General features: G+C 36.1%; 2 protein-coding genes and 1 long non-coding RNA gene across 4 annotated transcripts; 1 reads left to right on the top strand and 2 right to left on the bottom strand.

The window, feature by feature from the left end:
* Nucleotides 1-3,971: 3,971 nt before the first annotated feature.
* On the bottom strand, nt 3,972-9,315 carry LOC132294201 (L-type lectin-domain containing receptor kinase IX.1-like). Of its 2 annotated transcripts, none has more exons than XM_059791970.1 (2): nt 9,136-9,315; nt 3,972-8,199 (listed from the first exon to the last, which is right to left on the bottom strand). In XM_059791970.1, exon 2 carries the CDS (start codon nt 6,218-6,220, stop codon nt 4,106-4,108), a length of 2,115 nt encoding a protein of 704 aa, XP_059647953.1. In that variant the 5' UTR covers nt 6,221-8,199; nt 9,136-9,315; the 3' UTR covers nt 3,972-4,105. The 2 variants fall into 2 exon arrangements, with proteins under 2 accessions (XP_059647953.1, XP_059647952.1); XM_059791969.1 differs by having other exon boundaries at nt 9,173-9,315.
* Nucleotides 9,316-9,603: 288 nt separating this feature from the next.
* Nucleotides 9,604-11,874, top strand: LOC132294202 (uncharacterized). Its single transcript, XR_009478007.1, has 2 exons — nt 9,604-10,403; nt 11,547-11,874. It is a non-coding gene; the product is annotated as an uncharacterized LOC132294202 (long non-coding RNA).
* Nucleotides 11,875-13,563: 1,689 nt separating this feature from the next.
* Nucleotides 13,564-15,890, bottom strand: LOC132294199 (L-type lectin-domain containing receptor kinase IX.1-like). The gene has a single exon (XM_059791968.1). The coding sequence runs from the start codon at nt 15,873-15,875 to the stop codon at nt 13,746-13,748; it is 2,130 nt and encodes a 709-aa protein (XP_059647951.1). The 5' UTR covers nt 15,876-15,890; the 3' UTR covers nt 13,564-13,745.
* Nucleotides 15,891-21,214: the final 5,324 nt, after the last annotated feature.

The following is a 21,214-nucleotide window of genomic DNA, read 5'->3' as shown; positions in this document are numbered from 1 at the left end:
TTATGTCTAACTCTTCCACTAAATATTACTACTCTATTTAAAATAACCAGTAAGATAGTTTAAAATTGATGATAACCTATTTGTCTAATTGAAGGCATTTTATAATTTAATTTAGTGGATAAACTCAAATATGTTTATTTCATCAATTGGCTGACAAATAAATTTGATAAATTAGTCATTTTCCTTGGTAATAGATTTGAAAAAGTTCACCATCTGTATAACATTTAAAATAATGTTTTTTTGTCTTCTTTTTATTTCATACCACGAGTATTTGTCTACTTTTACAGCACCCACCCAGAGTCTATATTGCATAGTTGGTAAATTGATTCCAAAAAAATAATAATACAGGAAGTGTTTTGCTATTTTGTTAAACTACGTAGAGTTTAGTGTAACAAATAAGTTAGAGAGATGCAAGAGGCTGCTTCCTGGTTTGTTTGTGAGTTAGGCTGTGACGTACCGGGTCCGGGACTGATGTTACTGTTGCACCAATCAGGTATGGATCTACCTTATAAATATAAGAGAGAGGTTTGGTGAAATAATGAAATTTAACTCAAATTGGTGAATTTGATGAAGGAGATATCAACACACCAATTCGTAAGTATTGTTTGAAATCTTGCCCATCAGAATTGGAATCACCAACGACCATGTGGCACAGTGAAATTGATGGTGACCCGGTTCAAATCTAAAATGAGCAAAGTAAAGTGTGTGTTTGTCTAATGGCAGGAAAAAAAAATACATATATATCAGAATCAGAATCTGCAGAAAATTTTGGGCTGGCTGCTTCAAGAAGCTTTCCCATTTCATGGAGAAACCCAACCCACTCCACTTAATTCCTTTTTGCTATGTAGGCCAAATTCGGCCCAAACGGCTTGAGGCCCATTCTACCTGCAAATAATTATTTTTTTATTTTTGGAACACAAGTGTGCGCACCTCTCACACCTATTCACAATCCAGCTTCACGACCGTCGGCTCAGAGGTACAAGCTTTCAACTCTATTTTTTTTTCGTTCGCCAATTAAAGATAGATTTTATTTTTTATTTTTTTTTGTACATTGATGTCTAAATATTGAAGATTTTGTAATTTTTTTGTTTCAAATCTGAACAAATCTGCTCTGTAGTAAGTTTGTGAACTTCTGATGTGTACTCAATCTCTAAAGATAGTGTGTTTCGTTTGATCAGTGTATGCATATCCTTAATATGGTATGATTTGTTCATAAATTTATCTACCTATAAACATATGTATAAATATTGTGCAATATCATAACTTTTGTTTTAAAATTGAAGCCCAAACAGTATCGTTTGATACAGTGTTTAAAGTAACTTTAATTGAATGGGTTGTTGGTAAAATATTACATCTCTTATATGATTTTCTTTGCTTATGTGGTACACCTTGAATGTGACGCTTACCATTCTTCTAGATCCCTATACTCATAAAAGACTCCAGCTTTTTTTTGGATAGTTACTGGAGCATATACATGATATGTATAACATCTAGCATGTAATGTTAGCATTATTCAAATTGTAATAACAATCGCAACGAATTCAAGTTAAATCAAGAATCACGATAGAAAAGTAAACACGCTATACAAAGAATGGCGTGTCACGAACCCGAATTTTTTAATAAAATTCTTAATTTTATATAAATCAAAATACATCAAAATACACCAGGATTATAAAAAAATACCCTCTTTTATGCAAAATCAATTTCCTCAAATATATACAAAATTCTTCAATTTAATAAAATAAATACTCCATGCCAACTCTTCAGTCTCAACCCGAATCTACGATTCCCGTCTCTCTTCGGTACTTGAAACTGCAGGGTGGTGAGACAAAAAGTCCCAATAAGAAAAATCATAACAAGAATTAACAAAACAACTTCACAAAATAAATATATACATGTGAATATAAACAAAATACATATATATTTAATTAAAATATTTAATAAAAATATTTAATTAAAACCATTAAAACAAAATCATTCCAAGCCATTTAAAATATAGAGAAAAAAAAAATTAATTTCCCACGGAATCATCAAAGCCTTGGGCTCCAAGACCTCCTCTGCAGACTCTCAGCTCACTCTCTGTCGCTCCTTAATCTCGGGCCCTCTCTGTGCTGCTCTATTTTTTTCTCTCTCAAACTTCTCTAATTTTTCTATCACTATTTGTTCACTAAATTCACAAGACAAGACATCCAATATAAAGACAAATCCACCCAACTCGCACAGAAACCAGCCAACAAACCCATGTGCAAAAACAAGTCCAAGTCAAAAAAATTGGTCCGTCAAAATTTCATCATTTCTATCTTCATCGTTACTTTCCAATACAAAATATCACTCAGACAACCCATGTGGAGGAAGTTCAAGGCCATAAAAATAACCCACGTGAAGGAAAATAATTTTGCCAAAAGTTAAAAAGTTGCCAAAAGCTTACAAGTGGGTCCCACCCACTACCTTTCCATCTTTTCTTTCCTTCCTCGGCAACAACACATTTGCTTCTCTCTTCAGCAAACAAAAAAATATATATATATTAATGAAACAAAAACAAACTCCAACTCCATTATCTCCTCGTGCGCCCACCAATACAAAACCATTAAACTTCATTTCCTCTCAATTCCACAGCTCTACTTTTCACACCGTTCAAACAGACATTATTTATATATATATATATATATATATATATATGGTTGCTCCGCTCCAAAATCTGGTCATCAATCTCCAAAATTATAATTTCAAAGCGCTCCAACACATAAAATTTCGCATAAGATCTAATTAAAAAGAAAATAAACAAATTTAAGTAAAAAAAAATTCAAAATCAACCTAAATCAGAGATCTAGCCTAAAAAGAACGACAAATCTGCACAAGTGAGACGAAAACGAAACAAACATGCCACCTGCTCCATCTGATATATATATGCTTTTACTCCTCAATTCAGCCATCACACAGTACCACACAAAATATATATATATAAACAATCAAAACATCAAACCCATTAAACCATTCCAGTGGGACCCGCCACAAATCTCACCTTATAAATTTCTCATTTCTCTAATTTCGTCCCAAGTGCATGCCTTTGCATCAGGTGCAATATATATATATATATATATATATATATATATATACAGTCACAATAAAACAATTCAAAATCCATCATTATTTTGAACAACACACTATCTCATTATTTTCCTATTTAAATTTCGGCAGCCACCTTGCTTCCTTCAAATGCTACACACAAAAATATATATAATGCAACAAAAATCCAAATCCACTAAACTGAGTCTCTAATTTAAAATTAAATAAGATCACTAAATATCATAAAATAAATTAAAATCTAAAAAATTTGAGTTATCACATGGTGGTTCAGCAACAACTTACGTCTACAGTTGGAATCCGGTGAAATTACAAGTTTTCAGCATTTCACTCTGTTTTTGTTCAAATTTCAGAGCCTTTCTTAATCACTCCAAACCCTAAACGCCCTTATATATCGGATTACAATAGACTAATTAGGGTTCATGACTCATGAGCAAAACAAGTCGCTTGGGCCCACACAAATCTAATCCAACGAGTCGCCAGGTCATAAGTGGGTCGCAATCCGGCACCAAATTCAGGCCATACTATCACACAAAAATAAATTTGGGTTCTTGTATTTTTGGTTTTTCAAATTCTTACAACTTTTTAATTTTAGTCAGTAAGTATGTGTATATATATATATATATATATATATATATATATATTGGGTTACCAAACATTTGTCTGCTTCCTGCTTTCAAAAATTCAACCACATATGTATGTTGCTAAATCGTGTTTCCGTTTTTGACAGAAATGATAGCATAGCAGAACCATTGCTTCCAAAAAGTCTATATAAATACATTTTGTAGCATTTGTCAGTGCCTTGTTTATGTAACATTTGTGTTTACCCATTTGATAATTTAAACTTTAAAATCATGCTAGCAATATTTGAAATGATTTACAAAGAGTTTATATGAAAATTAAAAAACTTTTACCATGCTAAAGAAACGAAAGAACAAAAGAGAGAAAAAATAATGCAGAAGTCCAATACAATAGACCTCAATTACATGACAATCATGAACTTGATATTCTTCAAATCACCTTACCGTGTATGCAAAAGAGATGCAGTTGCAGAGGAAATTGTAGAAGACGTGGTAAGCTTTGAGGAATCAGTATTGTAACTGTCGCTCGAATAATGGATTTGGTTACTCTCAGAGACAGTGGTATCGAAGGATAATGGAAATGAAGAAACAGGTGTATTCACTGGATCAGGGGCAAGATATGTTGGTACGGGCATCTTTGATGGGAGAATGGGAAGTGGAGTTTCAAAATTAAGCACATGAATTGCCTGTCTAATTGAAGGCCTGAGATTGTAATCAGGATGAGCACACCAAAGCCCAACAATCATCAAACATTTGATCTCTTGCTCATCAAAATCGGCACATAATTTGGGATCTACTGCTTCAAGAAGCTCTCCTGTTCCATAGAGGTCCCAAACCCACTCCACCAGTCTTGATTGAAGATTAATGGGTTTTCTCCCACATGCTATTTCCAGTGCAACGATTCCAAAGCTGTAGACGTCTGATTCCTTACTAGACTTGCCCCTAATGACACATTCAGGAGCCATGTACCCCATTGTCCCTGCCAAAATAGTTGTTTGCGATCCTTTTTCATGGTCAACAAGCCTGGCTAGCCCAAAATCCCCAAGTTTGGCATTAAAATTTGAATCCAACATAATGTTACTTGATTTAATATCCCTATGCAGCACGCATTCTTCCCACTCTTCTTGAAGATAAAGTAAAGCAGATGCCAAGCCGTGGACAATTTTGTACCTCATCGCCCATGTCAATAAGCTTTTTCCATTGAAAAGATGGGAATCTAAGCTCCCATTTGGCATGAATTCGTAAACGAGTAGTAGCTCATCCCTTTCGTGGCACCAACCAATGAGCTGCACTAGATTCTTATGCCTCAATCTACTAATGATCTTAACTTCTGATCCATACTCTTTAAGCCCTTGCTTAGAACCTCTTGACACCCTCTTCACAGCAGCATAAGAGTCCAACTCCCTCAAGAAACCTCTATAAACCCCACCAAACCCTCCCTCTCCAAGCTTTTCTTCCTCATCAAAGTTGTTAGTCGAATGAGCCAATTCACTGTAGGAGAACTTCTTTGGTCCAATACCCTTCTCGAATTCATCATCCATGGATAGTTCAAAGACAAATTCCGCATCTTCTTCGTTTCCTCTACTCCTTTTCTTCCGCAAGCAAATGGCAATCAAACACAATCCACCACCCAAAAGTACACATGAGCCAACACTTAATCCCACCACTAGTGCTGTCTTGTTTTCCTTGTTTCCTTTGGGGCTTGCTGTCACCGGCGCCGGATCTGTAGAACTGAAATTCCATGATTTAACTGTATGCGTCTCAAAAGAGTCCCCCGTTGAGGCTGAGAAGCCAAAAGTAACCCATTCCGTTAAGTACTTGCGCAGATCAACTTCATGACTAAGGTTACCTTGTTGAACTTTGGTATTATTAAAATAACTAGTGAAGCGAACCCACAGGGTTTTTGAAGTAGAATTATAAGTAATCCAAGCTTCATTTTCATCCCCTCGAGTGATATTACCTTTCCATATTGAAGTGTTAACAGATTTCATAGAGTTAACATTGATACCTACATGAGCGCCGGTGTTGGTGTATGGATCAAAAGCACCATTCCTGTAAGTGTCGAACTCCACAGCAACAAATGGATTAGTGGAAGAGCTCATTGTAACATTGTCGACTGGAAGACCAAGGCCACTTCCTCGTGTGACAGGGACATCATTAAAATCTGAAACGTTGGAAATAAGGAAGAATGCAAGCCCATCGCCTTGGTTTTTAAGTCCATCTGAACTCATGACAAAGGAGAAATGGGTGACAAAGTCTGCCAGGTTTTGAGATGCATTGTCCCAAAGGTGCAGAGATTCGATGTACGTGGCTCGACCAACTTTATGCGCTCGCGCTTCACCAAGCTCGTTTGGGGTGACTTGGAGGCCTTGTGATGAGACATAAGCGTTCTGGTAGATTTTTATCTTGGTGTTCAGATCATTGCTTGTGATTTCAGGGATGTTGAATTCTAGTGGAGTTGCATGAGGGATAATGAGAAAAAAGAAAAAGGTTATCACGAAGAAAATATAGAGAAGCTTAGGTAATTTTACAAGAGCACTGTAATCGCAGAGCATGATGCAGTACTAAAGATGGGAAAGATTTTTGGATGATTTGATTAAGCTTGCAGATCAGTAGGCTTACTACATATGCACATATCAATTGTGTATATATAATTGATAAATTTGTAATTTCGGATCAAGACTTGAGATTTGTTGAATGAGTCTTTGTATACTTTTCCTTTATCAGCTAAAGAATTTCATAACTACCATATATTTTCTTAATCCTTTTGCATACGCGTTTTCTTTGTTGAAGGAGCAGAAGAACATTGCTTGGACCAGCATTTCTTTGGACCACACAGAATTTCAGCGTTTGTGGGCGTCTCAGATGGAATGACCTTGCCAGCTAGGATCATAATTAGCAGTATGGCAATAAAAATTTCTACATTCTAATACATGGAAGAAGCCAGGAAGGTGGAGCATTGACTACACCTTAGAAAATGCAAAGGGAAATTTGAAAAGTACATAAACTCGTTAAATGTCCATATGGGATTGGACCCCTTCTCATTGAGAGAAAAGAGGTTACCGCTTAGGTTGAATAGCTCTCTCATGACGAGAGTTATGATTTATTCATATTTAATCACGCGGGTTTGAAAACATCTCAATTCGAAAGTTAAATTTGAAGAACTAATGACTTTTGTATTTTGTTATCTAGGTTATAGTTCTAAAGGGATTCCGACCTAGAACATTAAAGTTATACGTAGTAATGATTTTTTGAATTGATAATTGCATTTATTTATCTTGGTATAACTCACACATCTACATTGATTATTGAGGAGATATTAACTCTTGGTGGTAATTGTAATTTGCAAATTGGCTTAGTATATTTTGCAGTCAATACAAGCGAGTGATGAGGATGGAAACACACTTTTGAAACATAACTCCAGAAAACCAGAATTATGAAAATTCAAGAAGGAAAACGAATGTTGTACGTGCCTGTGTGGAGAAGGAAATAATACATGCTCGGGATACAATAATAAATGTCAGAAACATTGGAGCTGTCAAAATCACTTTGTAAGTTGAGAAACAATACCATGAGCACCAGTACTATACATATATATGTCCTCAAACTTCCAGTTTTGAGAATGATTATCTTCCTTCCTTGAATGAGCAAAGTAAATATTATAGTTAATTTCCATAATGGATCAATTATCATATGGTTGGTGATGGATGTATAATTTAAATATCCATAATTAAGAGAAGATTACTAAATTAACGCACTATTGAGATAGGCTCTGCAGATTACGATAAGAATTACAGATTGAGATAGGCTTTACAGATTACGATAATGATTAAAGATTGTGATAAGGATTAAAGATTACGATGAGGATTAAGTCTACAGATTACAATAAGGTTATTCTACGTGACATCTTAACCTAAGCCCTATAAAAAAGGCGGGGGAATCAACGTTTTGAGGTACGCAATAAACCTTAACTCAATTTCTCGATTTCTCCAGGGAGATTATCATTCACACTGACTTGTTCGTCGGAGCCTACTCCACTGGTAACACACCGGTGTTCGTAGGATCACTTTTTCTTCTCTTTATTCAAGAATATATATATATATATCATATTGTAACGACTCAAAACTAATACTTTTTAAAAAAAAAAAAAAAAAAAAAAATTTCGGCATGACCTCCCCTAAAAATAGGCCTATCACAACCTGTTTAAATTCATTTTTAACCTATCATGGCTCAAATTCCGAATTCACAGCAATAGTAGATGATAATACACAATCAAATGACCTCAATAATACTTCAAACTAGTATTACTCTCCCCATTCATCAATAAGGTTTACATGTTATCAAATTCACATTCAAAATATCATCAAATGCCTTAATTACATTACATGACAAAGTTTTGCAAAATATACATATACACCTTCACACTTTTAGTGCTTTGCAAAAATAATGGGAGATATACAAAAGACACAGAAGTGAGCTTCTAGTATCGCTCAAGTTTGAGGTGGGTTGTCGTTCACCGGTTCTTTTCCAAGACCTGAAAAAAATGTATAAATAGTAGGGTGAGCTATATGCTCAGTAGGTGACACTTAAGACACAAATCTTGTGTCCTTGTGAATTCAAGCAAAGCATAGGCCAATGGGAGATAAGGATCATACAACGTAGGAGATCAAATACAACATACAATTCAATTCCAATTATAAACAATGCAATGCAATGCAATGAAATGCAATGCATGTCAATGACATTCCCCATTTTCATTCTCAAAACCATCACTTTCAAACGTTAATACAGCCCGCCCTTTGGTAACCCCGCCGCGACACGAGAGGAGGATTGGCTAGTGTCCCTGACCCTTAGTAATCCCGCGGCGTCATTATGGGGCCCAGCTAGCTCAACCACACTAGGGCGACTCCCTAATCCCCTCTAGGCTATATTAGCCTTCGGCCCATTGGTAACCCCGCAGCGACCGGGTTTATCAAAACCATTTCACAAAAACTATCATCTCCCAAAAATTCCTCATTTTCATTTCAAGACAAATTCTCCCATTTCATACATCCCAATGACATGTCCAAGAATGTACATATAATCTCAATATCATGACAATGTGAAATTTTGGCAGAATACAATTAAGCATGGTCTCATACATCACTTTCAGCAAGTTTACACATAGTAGACATAAACTCAACACATAGGCAAGCTTTTCACATAATACATCACATGTGCATAAACATACATTTCTCTAGACAACATTAAAATAATCATTAACACAATTAATCCCCAAGTAAAGCATGTTAGCACATAAAAGAGGTATAATTCACAAAAAAACACCACAAAGCCATCATCTATACATGCTTTTCACATAGATAAGTCATAACCCTAAGACATGAATTTTTTCTAAACATCACTTACACCTCGTTGAAGCAATTAATTCTCAAATTTAGAATGTCTAGCACAACAAAAGAGCATAACTCACAATGGAACAAGAAGAGAGTGGATTAAGATGCCCCTACCTCAAGATTACACCAAAACCCTAAAAAATGGGTCTCAAGATTCGAAATCCAAAGGGGCACAAAATCTAAAATTGCTTGTATGGATGTGTAGAGCTTGACACGAGCTTCATTTTGCCTCAAACGGCACTTCAATCCGACAAAAGGTGGAGGAGTAATCTAAGAATGAAGTTTGAGTTCAAAAAGAAAAAGAAAAATCAAGAAATAGAGACAGAAGGAAGGGCCAGCAGGAGAGAAGAAAAATGGAGACCAATTGTGGTCTCAAACCCTTTTTGGGTGTGGTGGTGGGTCCCACCAAAATTTTAATTTGTTTTCTCTTTTTCTTTTACTCAATATACATCACACAATACACATATACTTACACAGACATCACACATATGGTTGGAAATATATACAGCTAAATACCCCCATTGATTTGCTGTCAAAAATTTCACTTGCAAGAAAGAGGTGTGGAATAGATTTTTGTTTCCAATAACAACCACAAATACTTACTGCATTCATCACCACACTTCATTTACTCAAATTTTACTTACCTTACAAATAATGATAACACAGAAAATGACACTATTGATGCTGATTGAGAACAAAATAAACAATAATAACCAAAAAAACAAATGCTAAATGCAACGAGTAAAAAAAGAAACTACGGAGAACAATGTATAGGTGGGCTAACATATAAGAGGGAGGCCCAAAAGAAGAGCAATACAGTAACCATGGGCAAGCCCAACAAAAAGAAATGCCATAACCCGAGAGAGGCTCAGACCAACAAATAAAAAAGCTGTTCGAGATGACCGTTACGTAAAAATTAGGGCACTGGGGTACGTACAATAAAGAGATTTCGTCCAACGTTGATAACCTGTTTTGCAGAGCTACCACTACCAGAGATGAAGGAATGGATAGGGGAAAAGGACAAAAAGCTTTTTAGGGTTGGTCTTCACGGTTGAGGTCTAGCTGAGCAAAAGTGTCAATCGACCTTAGTTCAACGGTTTGCCTTAGCAGAGCTGAAGGAAGGACCCAATTTTCATCTCTGATGAAGTCACTGACTTTGGCAAATTGAGCTACAGAGTGGGTATGTATGGAGAGATTGTTAATTCTGCATGACAGAGGACTCAATCGCATCCAATTGTAGCACAGGAACACAGTGGACTCCCCATTGCCTATAGGGTGTTTGATGAAATGCCTAGCAATGGACTTAGCTGCAACATTTTCCTCCAAGTCCAAGATGAATTTTGAGGTATGTTCAGAACCCAAAAGCTTCTCTTTTTCAGCACATAAAACTTGATCCAATTAGCCCATAAGCTATGAGCATTGTTGTTCAATATCTTCCATATAAGCTTCAGGATTGCAACTACTACATTACATGCATGCATTATGCATAGTTCAACTATTGCTTTCCTTGGCCTCCTTCATATCCACTAGGGGCAATAAAAGTGGATACTAGCATGGTTGCTGGCAGGACTAGCAATGGAGCACCCCAAAGCCCCACAACGATCAAATGCTTCATATGTTCCAAATCATATTCTCCGCTGAATCTTGGATCCACCACCTCAAGAACATTTCTGCTACCATGATGCCTCCATACCTTCTTCACTAACTCAATTACAAATATCTTGTCATTGGCTTTTCCTTGTTGGATTCCACATGTTATCTACAAAGCAACAATCCCAAAACTGTAGATATTCGATTCCTTGGTAGCTTAGAAATTCTGAAGGTACTCTGAGCCATGCAACCGGTGCCCAATCAAATCCGTTGTTTGAGACCTTAGCTTGTCCACTGCTGTAACTACTTTTATTATTATTATTATTATTATTATTATTATTATTATTATTCAGTTTACATGATTTAGTCTGTTAATAACATGTATTGTAGTACTCAGTATTATATAACAATTCCATGACAAATTGACAATAAGGTTGGGCAGCGGGTCAGCCAATTCATTTCCAAATTGCCATCCATGATAGTCTACTCATGGAATCTCAAATTTTGAAAAAATCATGGTAGAAGCAGTGCCCCATCATACACAAGACAGCAAGACATGTCGCGAAAGGAATAGTACAATTTGTTGAATTTGTCAGTGTCCTGATTACGTAACATCTGTGTTTACCGTAATGGCTATTTTAATACACATTAATTTACTGGGGAAAAAGAAACATTTTTGTTTACCCATTTGATAGTTTAAACTTTAAATTCATGCTACCAATATTTTAAATGATTTATAAAGGGTTTGAATGAAAATTAACAAGCATTTACCTTACTTAAGAAATGAAAGAACAAAGAAACAAAAGATAATGAAGGGGTTCAATGCACCTAAGTTACATTACAACCTTGAACTTGATATTCTTTCAATAAAATTAATAGGTATATAAAAGTGATGCAGATTGAGAGGAACTTGCGGAAGATGTGGCAAACTTTGGGGAATCGGTTACGTAACTATGGCTCTAATAATGGATTAGACTCTCGGAAACTGTGAAATCAAAGGATTACCTATATAATAAGCACAATTTTGGCCAGGATAATATGATGTGGAACAGAATGGAGCAAACCAATATTCAAGCACTAGTTGGCTAGTTGCAACACTGAAGAGACAAGTGTGGCCTAGCGGTATTAGCCTCTTACTTCCCAAAGAGAGGTTAGAGGTTCAAGTCTCAGAGAAGATAAGTGTGTATGAGTACCATCTAGGAAAAAAAAAAAATCCTCAAAGTGTACCTCGTCTTCTACAGCTTCTGCTTCTGGTGATGCATAACTCTGATCAGGACAAAATAGAGTGTTGATTAAAAGTTTGAATTGTGCATGTGATGTGTTCCTTTTCTTCTTCTCCTTCTTCTTCGCACTCTTTACACTTTATTATTGTTGCTCTCTCTTCTTGTTCTCAATTTCTGTTACTAGTCTCATTTTCCTTGTGAATTTTAATCTGTGTAATTGTAGCTTGAGAATAAAGTTCGGCAATGAATGTTGTCACTCTTATTGTTTACCAATTTGCCACTCTTAGGACAAGAATCTTTTCCGAACCACTTTTCTTCCCCAAATATTTAAAAAAAAATACAGATTTGCATTTTGCAATGGGGTGATTAGGTGTATATGTAACTTGTTTCCTACTGAAATTCTTGTCACGTTACTTGCAGCATATATTGTTATGACAAACACCAACAAAGCCTAAAGCAATCAAGCAATAAAGAAATGAAAAATAAAAATAAAAATAAAAAATTGCACACCACACATGAACTAAAAAATTTAGCATGATTTGTCTAATAACTTGCGTTACATTCATGGTGAAGATCTTCGTTAGAAGGCATCTTACCATTCTTAAAACTGGAATATCAAGAAACTGCAGTGCAGTGGACTCTAAAACCCCATATGGACTACTTGCTATGTGTACTACGTGCCTCACCATACATACCCTCTATTCACACACAAACACTATTCTTTCGAGTAGATATTCTTTCACCATTTTCTTCCTTCTCCTTTATTGTTATGGACCCCATATGTTCTCCACAAAAAGTATATATAAGTAGATATTCTTTCACCATTTTCTTCCTTCTCCTTTATTGTTATGGACCCCATATGTTCTCCACAAAAAGTATATATAAGTAGATATTCTTTCACCATTTTCTTCCTTCTCCTTTAATCGCGGAGAAGGAAGAAAATGGTGAAAGAATATTCTACTCGAACGAATACTGTTTGTGTGAATAGATGTAAACAAGTCCATGTTCTACGTCATTATTATATGGCTAACTTTTCTTTGTGCACGAAACAAATTGGCCTCGACCAAGGAAGAGGGGAAAGATGGGTTCTATTTTTGCAAGTGAATTGTTTAAACTATGTTAATGGGTAGCTATCGTGGATCATGGTGTTGTTAAGGGTCATAATTCGGAGTCTAATTAAACCATGAAACTCGTACGGAACAATCAACAAATTCCGGAGAAATATAAGATCTACCTGATCAAATTTTCCTCTTCAAAACATAGTTTGACAAATTCTTGTCTTTTGTCTCTTGATCTAGAGACTATCAGATGGGTGAAATTAAGTTTTTCACTTGATAGTAACATATATGTCGCCGTTGTTGATATTGTTTGGGAGTACTGCAATATTCTTGACTAACCAATGAATTTATTAACCTTTGTAATCCACTGTCCTCCTATAAAAAAACAGCACCTTCAAATTCGACCATTTTGATCCAAACATGGATGATATTATATCATATGAAGGAGAAACATTTACCTCAAACCAAGTCATCCAACCCCCAACAAGAAAAGGGCCTCAATGGCAGCGTTGGTCGATCTATGTACAAAGAAACGATAAAACTTCGGGACAATCCCACGGGAAATCTTGCCGAATTGGACACCCATTAGTATAAAGTCATGCTTAAATTTTTTTGAATGTTTTATAAAGAATTTGCATGAAAGCTGAAGTAACATTTAGCATTGCTCAAGAAATGAAAGAACAAGAGTGAAAAACTAACGAAGGGGCTTAATACACCTCAATTACACAAGGAAAGAAAAAGAGAGAAAAACTAATGAAGGGATTTCATACACCTCAATTACATGACAATCTTGAACTTGATATTCTTTAGATCAACTTACTGTGTAAGCAGAAGTGATTTAGATGGAGAGGAAGCTGGAGAAGCTATGGTCAAATTTGAGGAATTGGTGTTATAACTATGGCTTGAATAATGGATTTGGCTACTCTCTGAGTCATTGATATTGCAGGATAAGTAAAGTGAAGATGCAGGTGTAGTCATTGAATTAGGAGCAAAATATGTTGGTACAGGCATCTTTGATGGGAGATTGGGAAGTGGAGCTTCAAAATTAAGCACATGAATTGCTTGTCTTATTGAAGGTCTCAGATTGTAATCCGGATGAGCACACCAAAGCCCAATAATCATCAAACATTTGATCTCTTGCTCATCAAAATCTGCACATAATTTGGGGTCTGCCGCTTCAAGAAGCTTTCCTGTTCCATAGAGGTCCCAAACCCACTCCACCAGTCTTGATTGAGTTTTTGGTGCCCTTGCATCAATGGATTTTCTTCCACATGCTATTTCCAATGCAACGATTCCAAAGCTGTACAGATCTGATTCCTTGCTAGACTTGCCCGTGATGACACATTCAGGGGCCATGTAGCCCAATGTCCCTGCCAAAAGTGTTGTTTGAGATCCTTTTTCATGGTCAACAAGCCTAGCTAGCCCAAAATCCCCAACTTTGGCATTGAAATTTGAGTCCAACATAATATTGCTTGATTTAATATCCCTATGCAGCACGCATTGTTCCCACTCTTCGTGAAGATAGAGCAAAGCAGATGCCAAGTCGTGCACAATTTTGTACCTTATTGCCCATGTCAATAAGCTTTTTCCTTTAAAAAGATGGGAATCTAAGCTCCCATTTGGCATGAACTCGTAAATGAGTAGCAGCTCATTTTTTTCATGGCACCAACCAATGAGCTGCACCAGATTCTTATGCCTCAATCTGCTAATGATCTTAACTTCTGATGCATACTCTTTAAGCCCTTGCTTAGAACCTCTTGACACCCTCTTCACAGCTACATAAGAGTCCAATTCCCTCAAGAAACCTCTATAGACTCCACCAAATCCTCCCTCTCCAAGCTTTTCTTCTTCTGCAAAGTTATTTGTTGAATGAGCCAACTCACCGTAGGAAAACTTCTTTGGTCCGACACCCTTCTCGAATTCATCATTCATGGATTGATCAAAGACAAATGCCGTATCTTCTTCTTTTCCCCTACTCCTTTTCTTCCACAAGAAAATGGCAATCAAACCCAATCCACCAACCAAAACACATGAGCCAACACTTAGTCCCACCATTAGTGCTGTTTTGTTTTGCTTCTTTGGCGCTGGGTCGGTTGAACTGAAACTCCATGATTTAATGGTATGTTTTTCGACGACGTCGCCCTTTCCGGTTGAGGCTGAGAAGCCAACAGCAACCCATTCTGACAAGCCGGCTTTTGGGAACTCAACAATATAACTAAGGTTACCTTGTTGAACTATGGTATGATCAAAATAACTAGTGAAGCTAACACTCAGAATTTTTGAGTCAGAACTATAACTAATCCGAGCTTCATTTTCTCCCCCGTGGGTAATATTACCATACCAAATTAAAGTTTTAACAGAACTCAGGGAGTTAACATTGATACCTACATGAATGTCAGACTTGTTGTAGGGATCCCAGTGATTCTTGTAAGTGTCGAACTCCACAGCAACAAATGGAGTCTTTGCGTTTGTTATGAAGGGGTCGACTGGAAGACCTACTGTGGCGCGGTCTATTGGAAGACCAAGAGCACCAGCTTCTGTGCTGAGGATTATACTGAAATTAGGAAACAAGGGAAAGAGGAAGAAAACAAGCCCATCGCCGTAAACTTGTCTTCCTTCTGAATCAATGACAAAGGAGAAATGTGTGTCAAAGTCGGCCAGGTTTCCAGAAGCCTTGTCCCAAAGGTGCAGATATTCACCATACATGGCTCGACCAGCTTTGAGCACGTCCCTGCCCGTAAGTTGGATGCCTTGTTCTGAGATATTAGCACTTCCATAATTGAATATTTTGACATTCTTAAGGTCTTGTGTGATAGTAGGGAAGCTGAAGTTGAGTGGGGTTGCATAAGGAACTAATATAATAAAGAAGAAAAAGAAGATCACGAATGAAAAATTGAGAAGCTTGTTAGGTAATTGAAGAAGGGTCCAAGAGTTGTAGGCAACCATATTCTATTGGGAGGATTAATATGCAGTGTTGGAAACTTATTATGCACCATTATATATATATATATGGATTGATTGATTAATAAAAACTATTGCAGAGTCAAGATATTTGTTGAGTACGTGGTCTCTACGTGTATACTATTGCAGAGTCGAGTTTTCTTTTTTAGTTTCTTTGTATAGGTGTTGAATAAGGCATTCTTGAATTTTGAAAGAATCCGAAAGTTAATATAATCTCTGAATTTGTGGGTCTCACTCACATGGGGATGTGATTGACACTGAATGCTAAGATCATAACTCGCAAGGACCGGTACCTTTGGATTTTCTAAATAGATTGATGACAAATTAATTACCTATTGAAAGTATTGGTATTGTAGAAATTGAAAACAGGCTGTATTGACTTATATATGTATATTGCATTCTAGAAATTTTGGACTTGGAGTCATTTCCCGTATCAACCGGAACTTCTACATTTCAATCAAACCAACAAACTTGAATTAAATTCCAGTCCCGTGATTTTAGAACAATGCATTGTAGTTCAGAGTTAGTGTATCCTTCGTGTCTATTTTGGATATAGCTAACCATAGCAGAAAAAAAATGTTTGTGAATTGATTGGGAAAACCATACAAGCTTATACCAGTAGACTTGAGGAGTAGGTTGAGAGAGATTTGATGGTTTGTTTTAAGTGGAGAGAAATTTCTTGGTTTGTTTGACTGAAACTTTTTTTTTTTTTTTTGGGTTATAGACATAGTTGCTAAAGGCACGCCTAGGCTCCAAAAAAGCCCCAGGCTTCTCATGGTTCAGCTAAAGCACCTCAGGCTCCTTCAATCAGGCTCACATAAAGCCCTCAAGCTCACACTTTTTAGTAGGCTCCAGGCTCAAAAAAGGAGCACCTTGTATTTTTTAATTATTTATTCATATCATTTTCTTTTTTACTTAATGACTACAATACTAAATTAAAAGGTTCTATATCATATATCATATTGTTTAACCTAATGAATTATTTGACAAAAATCATAAATTTATAGTTCACTACCTACATTAACTGCAATTCTTGCTTGATTATGAATATAGATAATAATATATGTTTAAAAATGCATTATTATAAACACGCACCGTACTTTAACTAGGCTCGCGCTTTATACTGCGCCTTGCGCTTAGGCTCCAGAAGGCCTTTGGCGCCTTAGTGCGCCTTGAGCCTTGAGCCTTTAACAACTAAGGCTGTAGAAGGAATCCGCTGAATGAGGTTTGAGAGGTCACAATATGGGGAAATGGTGTTAAAAATTGCCTAGGGCAGGAATATTGCCCATTAGAGATGAAAGAAGAATCTCTGACAGACTAGTTTATGTATGTTCCAGCCAATTTTAGTTTCAGAAGAGATTAATTGTTTTGAGCCCTCTGATAGTTTTGGGCTGGCTGCTTGCAGAAGCTTTCCCATTCCATGGAGATCCCCCACTCCACCATTTTTATATTCTTTTTAACCTTGCTATTTAGGCCAAAATTGGCCTAAGCGACTCGAGGCCAATTATACCTGCAAAGAACTATTATTATTATTATTGTTGGTGGTGGTGGTGGTGCTGCTCACCTTTCTTTAGAGCGATTCTGTGGTAACTCCACCATTCTTCAGGGAGCAAGGACTTGGGGTGAATGGAGTTTCTTCCACATGTTATAATTTCAGTGCTACAACTCTAAATTTAATTATAAAGAGGGTGGCTGGAATGCTAGATGTAAATTAAGGTTTAAATTTATGGATTAAAACTGTAGAGCTAGTTTAATATTTAATCTATTAATAGAATTGATATTAATTTTTTTCTTTAAATTGTAGAAAAACAAAATATTTAAAATTCATTCTTAAATCTTTTCCAGAAAAATTGGTTGTAAAACCCTTGAGAAATGCACTTATAATGTAGAAGAACTACATGTGGAGCAATTCTATAAAGGTCTAATTTAATGAAAGTAGTTATTAATTATAGATGCTAGGAAGTAGTGCAGAGTTGCAATTAAGGAAATTAATGGTAAAAAAAATACAAAAATAAAGGAAATTAGTGACTAATTAGCCAATTAGTGAGTACAAGTGATCCTTGCATTCTCTCTTCCACCCTTTTCCTCTTCCTAAATCCCTCAACTTTAGAAACCACTCTACAACAGCACTCTCTAATCAACATAATATTTAGAGTTTTAAAATAATTCCAGCAAGTCGTATCAGTATAATGCCAACAAAATGGTACCAAATTAAATCCAACAAAAGCTAGAGCTATAAATTGTACAAAAAAGGCCCTGAGTCCTGACCCTGAGCCTAGAGCTGTACAAAACAAGCAACAAAATTCAGCCAGTAATTCAGAAAAAGCGACTCAATTTGTGTCATCAAATGCAGTTCTAACAAGTAGATAGTCCATACCCAATCTTCCTTCGTGACCATTAGGACAAATGTGAAACTGAGTGAATGTCCCATTCTAGAGCAATTTAATTTCCTGGACAAAACATTTTCTTTGGGCTGATAGAGGCAAGCTTCAGCCTACTGCTGTCTCTAATGGTCTTCAAAATCAAGCTTTATTATCTTTCAAATTTCAGTTTTTGGGATCATGACTTATTTTATTATTATTATTCAGTTTCTGTGATTTTTTAGTCCTTTTTTTAACTTGTATTATGTAACAATTTTATGACAATAGGGTTGGGCAGAGCAGATCACCAAATTCATTTGTGCAATTGCCATCCCTAGAAGTTCTACTTATGCACAGGACAACAAGACATGTGAAAAGAATAGGCAAATGTGAGTAATACTAAGAAAAAAAAAAAAAATAAATACATGGCATTAAACATTCCTACTAGAAAATGCAAAGGGAAAATGCAAAGGGCGTCTCAGATGGAATGACCTTGCCAGCTAGGATCATAATGAGCAGTATGGCATTAAACATTCCTACATTCTTTTGAAAAATACATGGAAGAAGCCAGGAAGGTGAAGCATTGACTACACCTTAGAAAATGCAAAGGGAAATTAGAAAAGTACATAAACTCATTAAATGTCCATATCGGGTTGGACCCCTTCTCATTGAGAGAAAAGAGGTTACCGTGCGGGTTGAATAGCTCTATCTCATGCGAGAGTTATGATTTATTCATATTTAATCACAGATGGTTTGAAAAACGTCTCAATTTGAAAGTTAAATGTGAAGAATTCATGACTTTTGTATTTTGTTATCTAGGTTACAGTCCTTAAGAGATTCCGGCCTAGAACATCAAAGTTGTACTCCTTCAATTTGAAAGTTAAATGTGAAGAATTCATGACTTTTGTATTTTGTTATCTAGGTTACAGTCCTTAAGAGATTTCGGCTTAGAACATCAAAATTGTACTCCTTCTGTCCCTAATTAGTAGTCCATTTTTTTCTTTTTATATGTTCCAAATTAGTTATCCTCTTTGAAAAGTCAAAGCATCTTTTCATTATATTTCCATCATTATTCTTTATCTTTTTAAAAAATTTCAAACTTTGTAACTATATATATTTAAATTAAAAAGGACAATTTGATAATTTTAAAAGAGGATAATGCAATAATTGTATGTCCTTTTAAAAACTCTAATTTCTAAACATGGACTTCTATTTAGAGATAGAGGTAGTAATGATTTTTTGAATTAATAATTACATTTATTTATCTTGGTATAACTCACACATCTACATTGATTATTGAGGAGATATTAACTCTTGGTGGTAATTGTAATTTGCAAATTGGCTTAGTATATTTTGCAGTCAATACAAGCGAGTGATGAGGATGGAAACACACTTTTGAAACATAACTCCAGAAAACCAGAATTATGAAAATTCAAGAAGGAAAACGAATGTTGTACGTGCCTGTGTGGAGAAGGAAATAATACATGCTCGGGCTACAATAATAAATGTCAGAAACATTGGAGCTGTCAAAATCACTTTGTCAGTTGAGAAAGAATACCATGAGCACCAGTACTATACATATATATATCCTCAAACTTCCAGTTTTGAGAATGATCATCTTCCTTCCTTGAATGAGCAAAGTAATATTATAGTTAATTTCCACAATGGATCAATTATCATATGGTTGGAAATATATATATATATATATATGGTTGGAAATATAAACAGCTAAATACCCCATTGTATTTGCTGTCAAAAATTTCACTTGCAAGAAAGAGGTGTGGAATAGATTTTTGTTTCCAATAAAAACCGCAAATAGTTACTGCATTCATCACCACACTTCATTTACTCAAATTTTACTTACCTTACAAATAATGACAACACAGAAAATGACACTATTGACGCTGATTGAGAACAAAATAAACAATAATAACCAAAAAAAAACCAATGCTAAGTGCAACAAGTAAAAAGAAACTACGGAGAACAATGTATAGGTGGGCTAACATATAAGAGGGAGGCCCAACAGAAGAGAAATACAGTAACGATGGGCAAGCCCAACCGAAAGAAATGCCATAACCCAAGAGAGGCTCAGCCCAACAAATAAAAAAGCTGTTCGAGATGACCGTTACCTGCAAATTAGGGCACTGGGGTACGTACAATAAAGAGATTTCGTCCAACGTTGATAACCTGTTTTCCAGAGCTACCACTACCAGAGATGAAGGAATGGATAGGGGAAAAGGACAAAAAGCTTTTTAGGGTTGGTCTTCACGGTTGAGGTCTAGCTGAGCAAAAGTGTCAATCGACCTTAGTTCAAGGGTTTGCCTTAGCAGAGCTGAAGGAAGGACCCAATTTTCATCTCTGATGAAGTCACTGACTTTGGCAAATTGAGCTACAGAGTGGGTATGGATGGAGAGATTGTTAATTCTGCATGACAGAGGACTCAATTGCATCCAATCGTCGCACCGGAACACAGTGGACTCCCCATTGCCTATAGGGTGTTTGATGAAATGCCTAGCAATGGACTTAGCTGCAACATTTTCCTCCAAGTCCAAGATGAATTTTGAGGTATGTTCAGAGCCCAAAAGCTTCTCTTTTTCAGCACATAAAACTTGATCCAATTAGCCCATAAGCTATGAGCATTGTTGTTCAATATCTTCCATATAAGCTTCAGGATTGCAACTACTACATTACATGCATGCATTATGCATAGTTCAACTATTGCTTTCCTTGGCCTCCTTCATATCCACTAGGGGCAATAAAAGTGGATACTGGCATGGTTGCTGGCAGGACTAGCAATGGAGCACCCCAAAGCCCCACAACGATCAAATGCTTCATATGTTCCAAATCATATTCTCCGCCGAATCTTGGATCCACCGCCTCAAGAACATTTCTGCTACCATAATGCCTCCATACCTTCTTCACTAACTCAATTACAAATATCTTGTCATTGGCCTTTCCTTGTTG

This window comes from Cornus florida, unplaced genomic scaffold (genome assembly GCF_030987335.1).
Source record: "Cornus florida cultivar Cherokee Brave unplaced genomic scaffold, ASM3098733v1 CherokeeBrave_3.0.0_Hap2_Chr02, whole genome shotgun sequence".
Classification (NCBI taxonomy): Eukaryota; Viridiplantae; Streptophyta; class Magnoliopsida; order Cornales; family Cornaceae; genus Cornus; species Cornus florida.
This window is presented reverse-complemented; position numbering and strand designations above follow the sequence as displayed.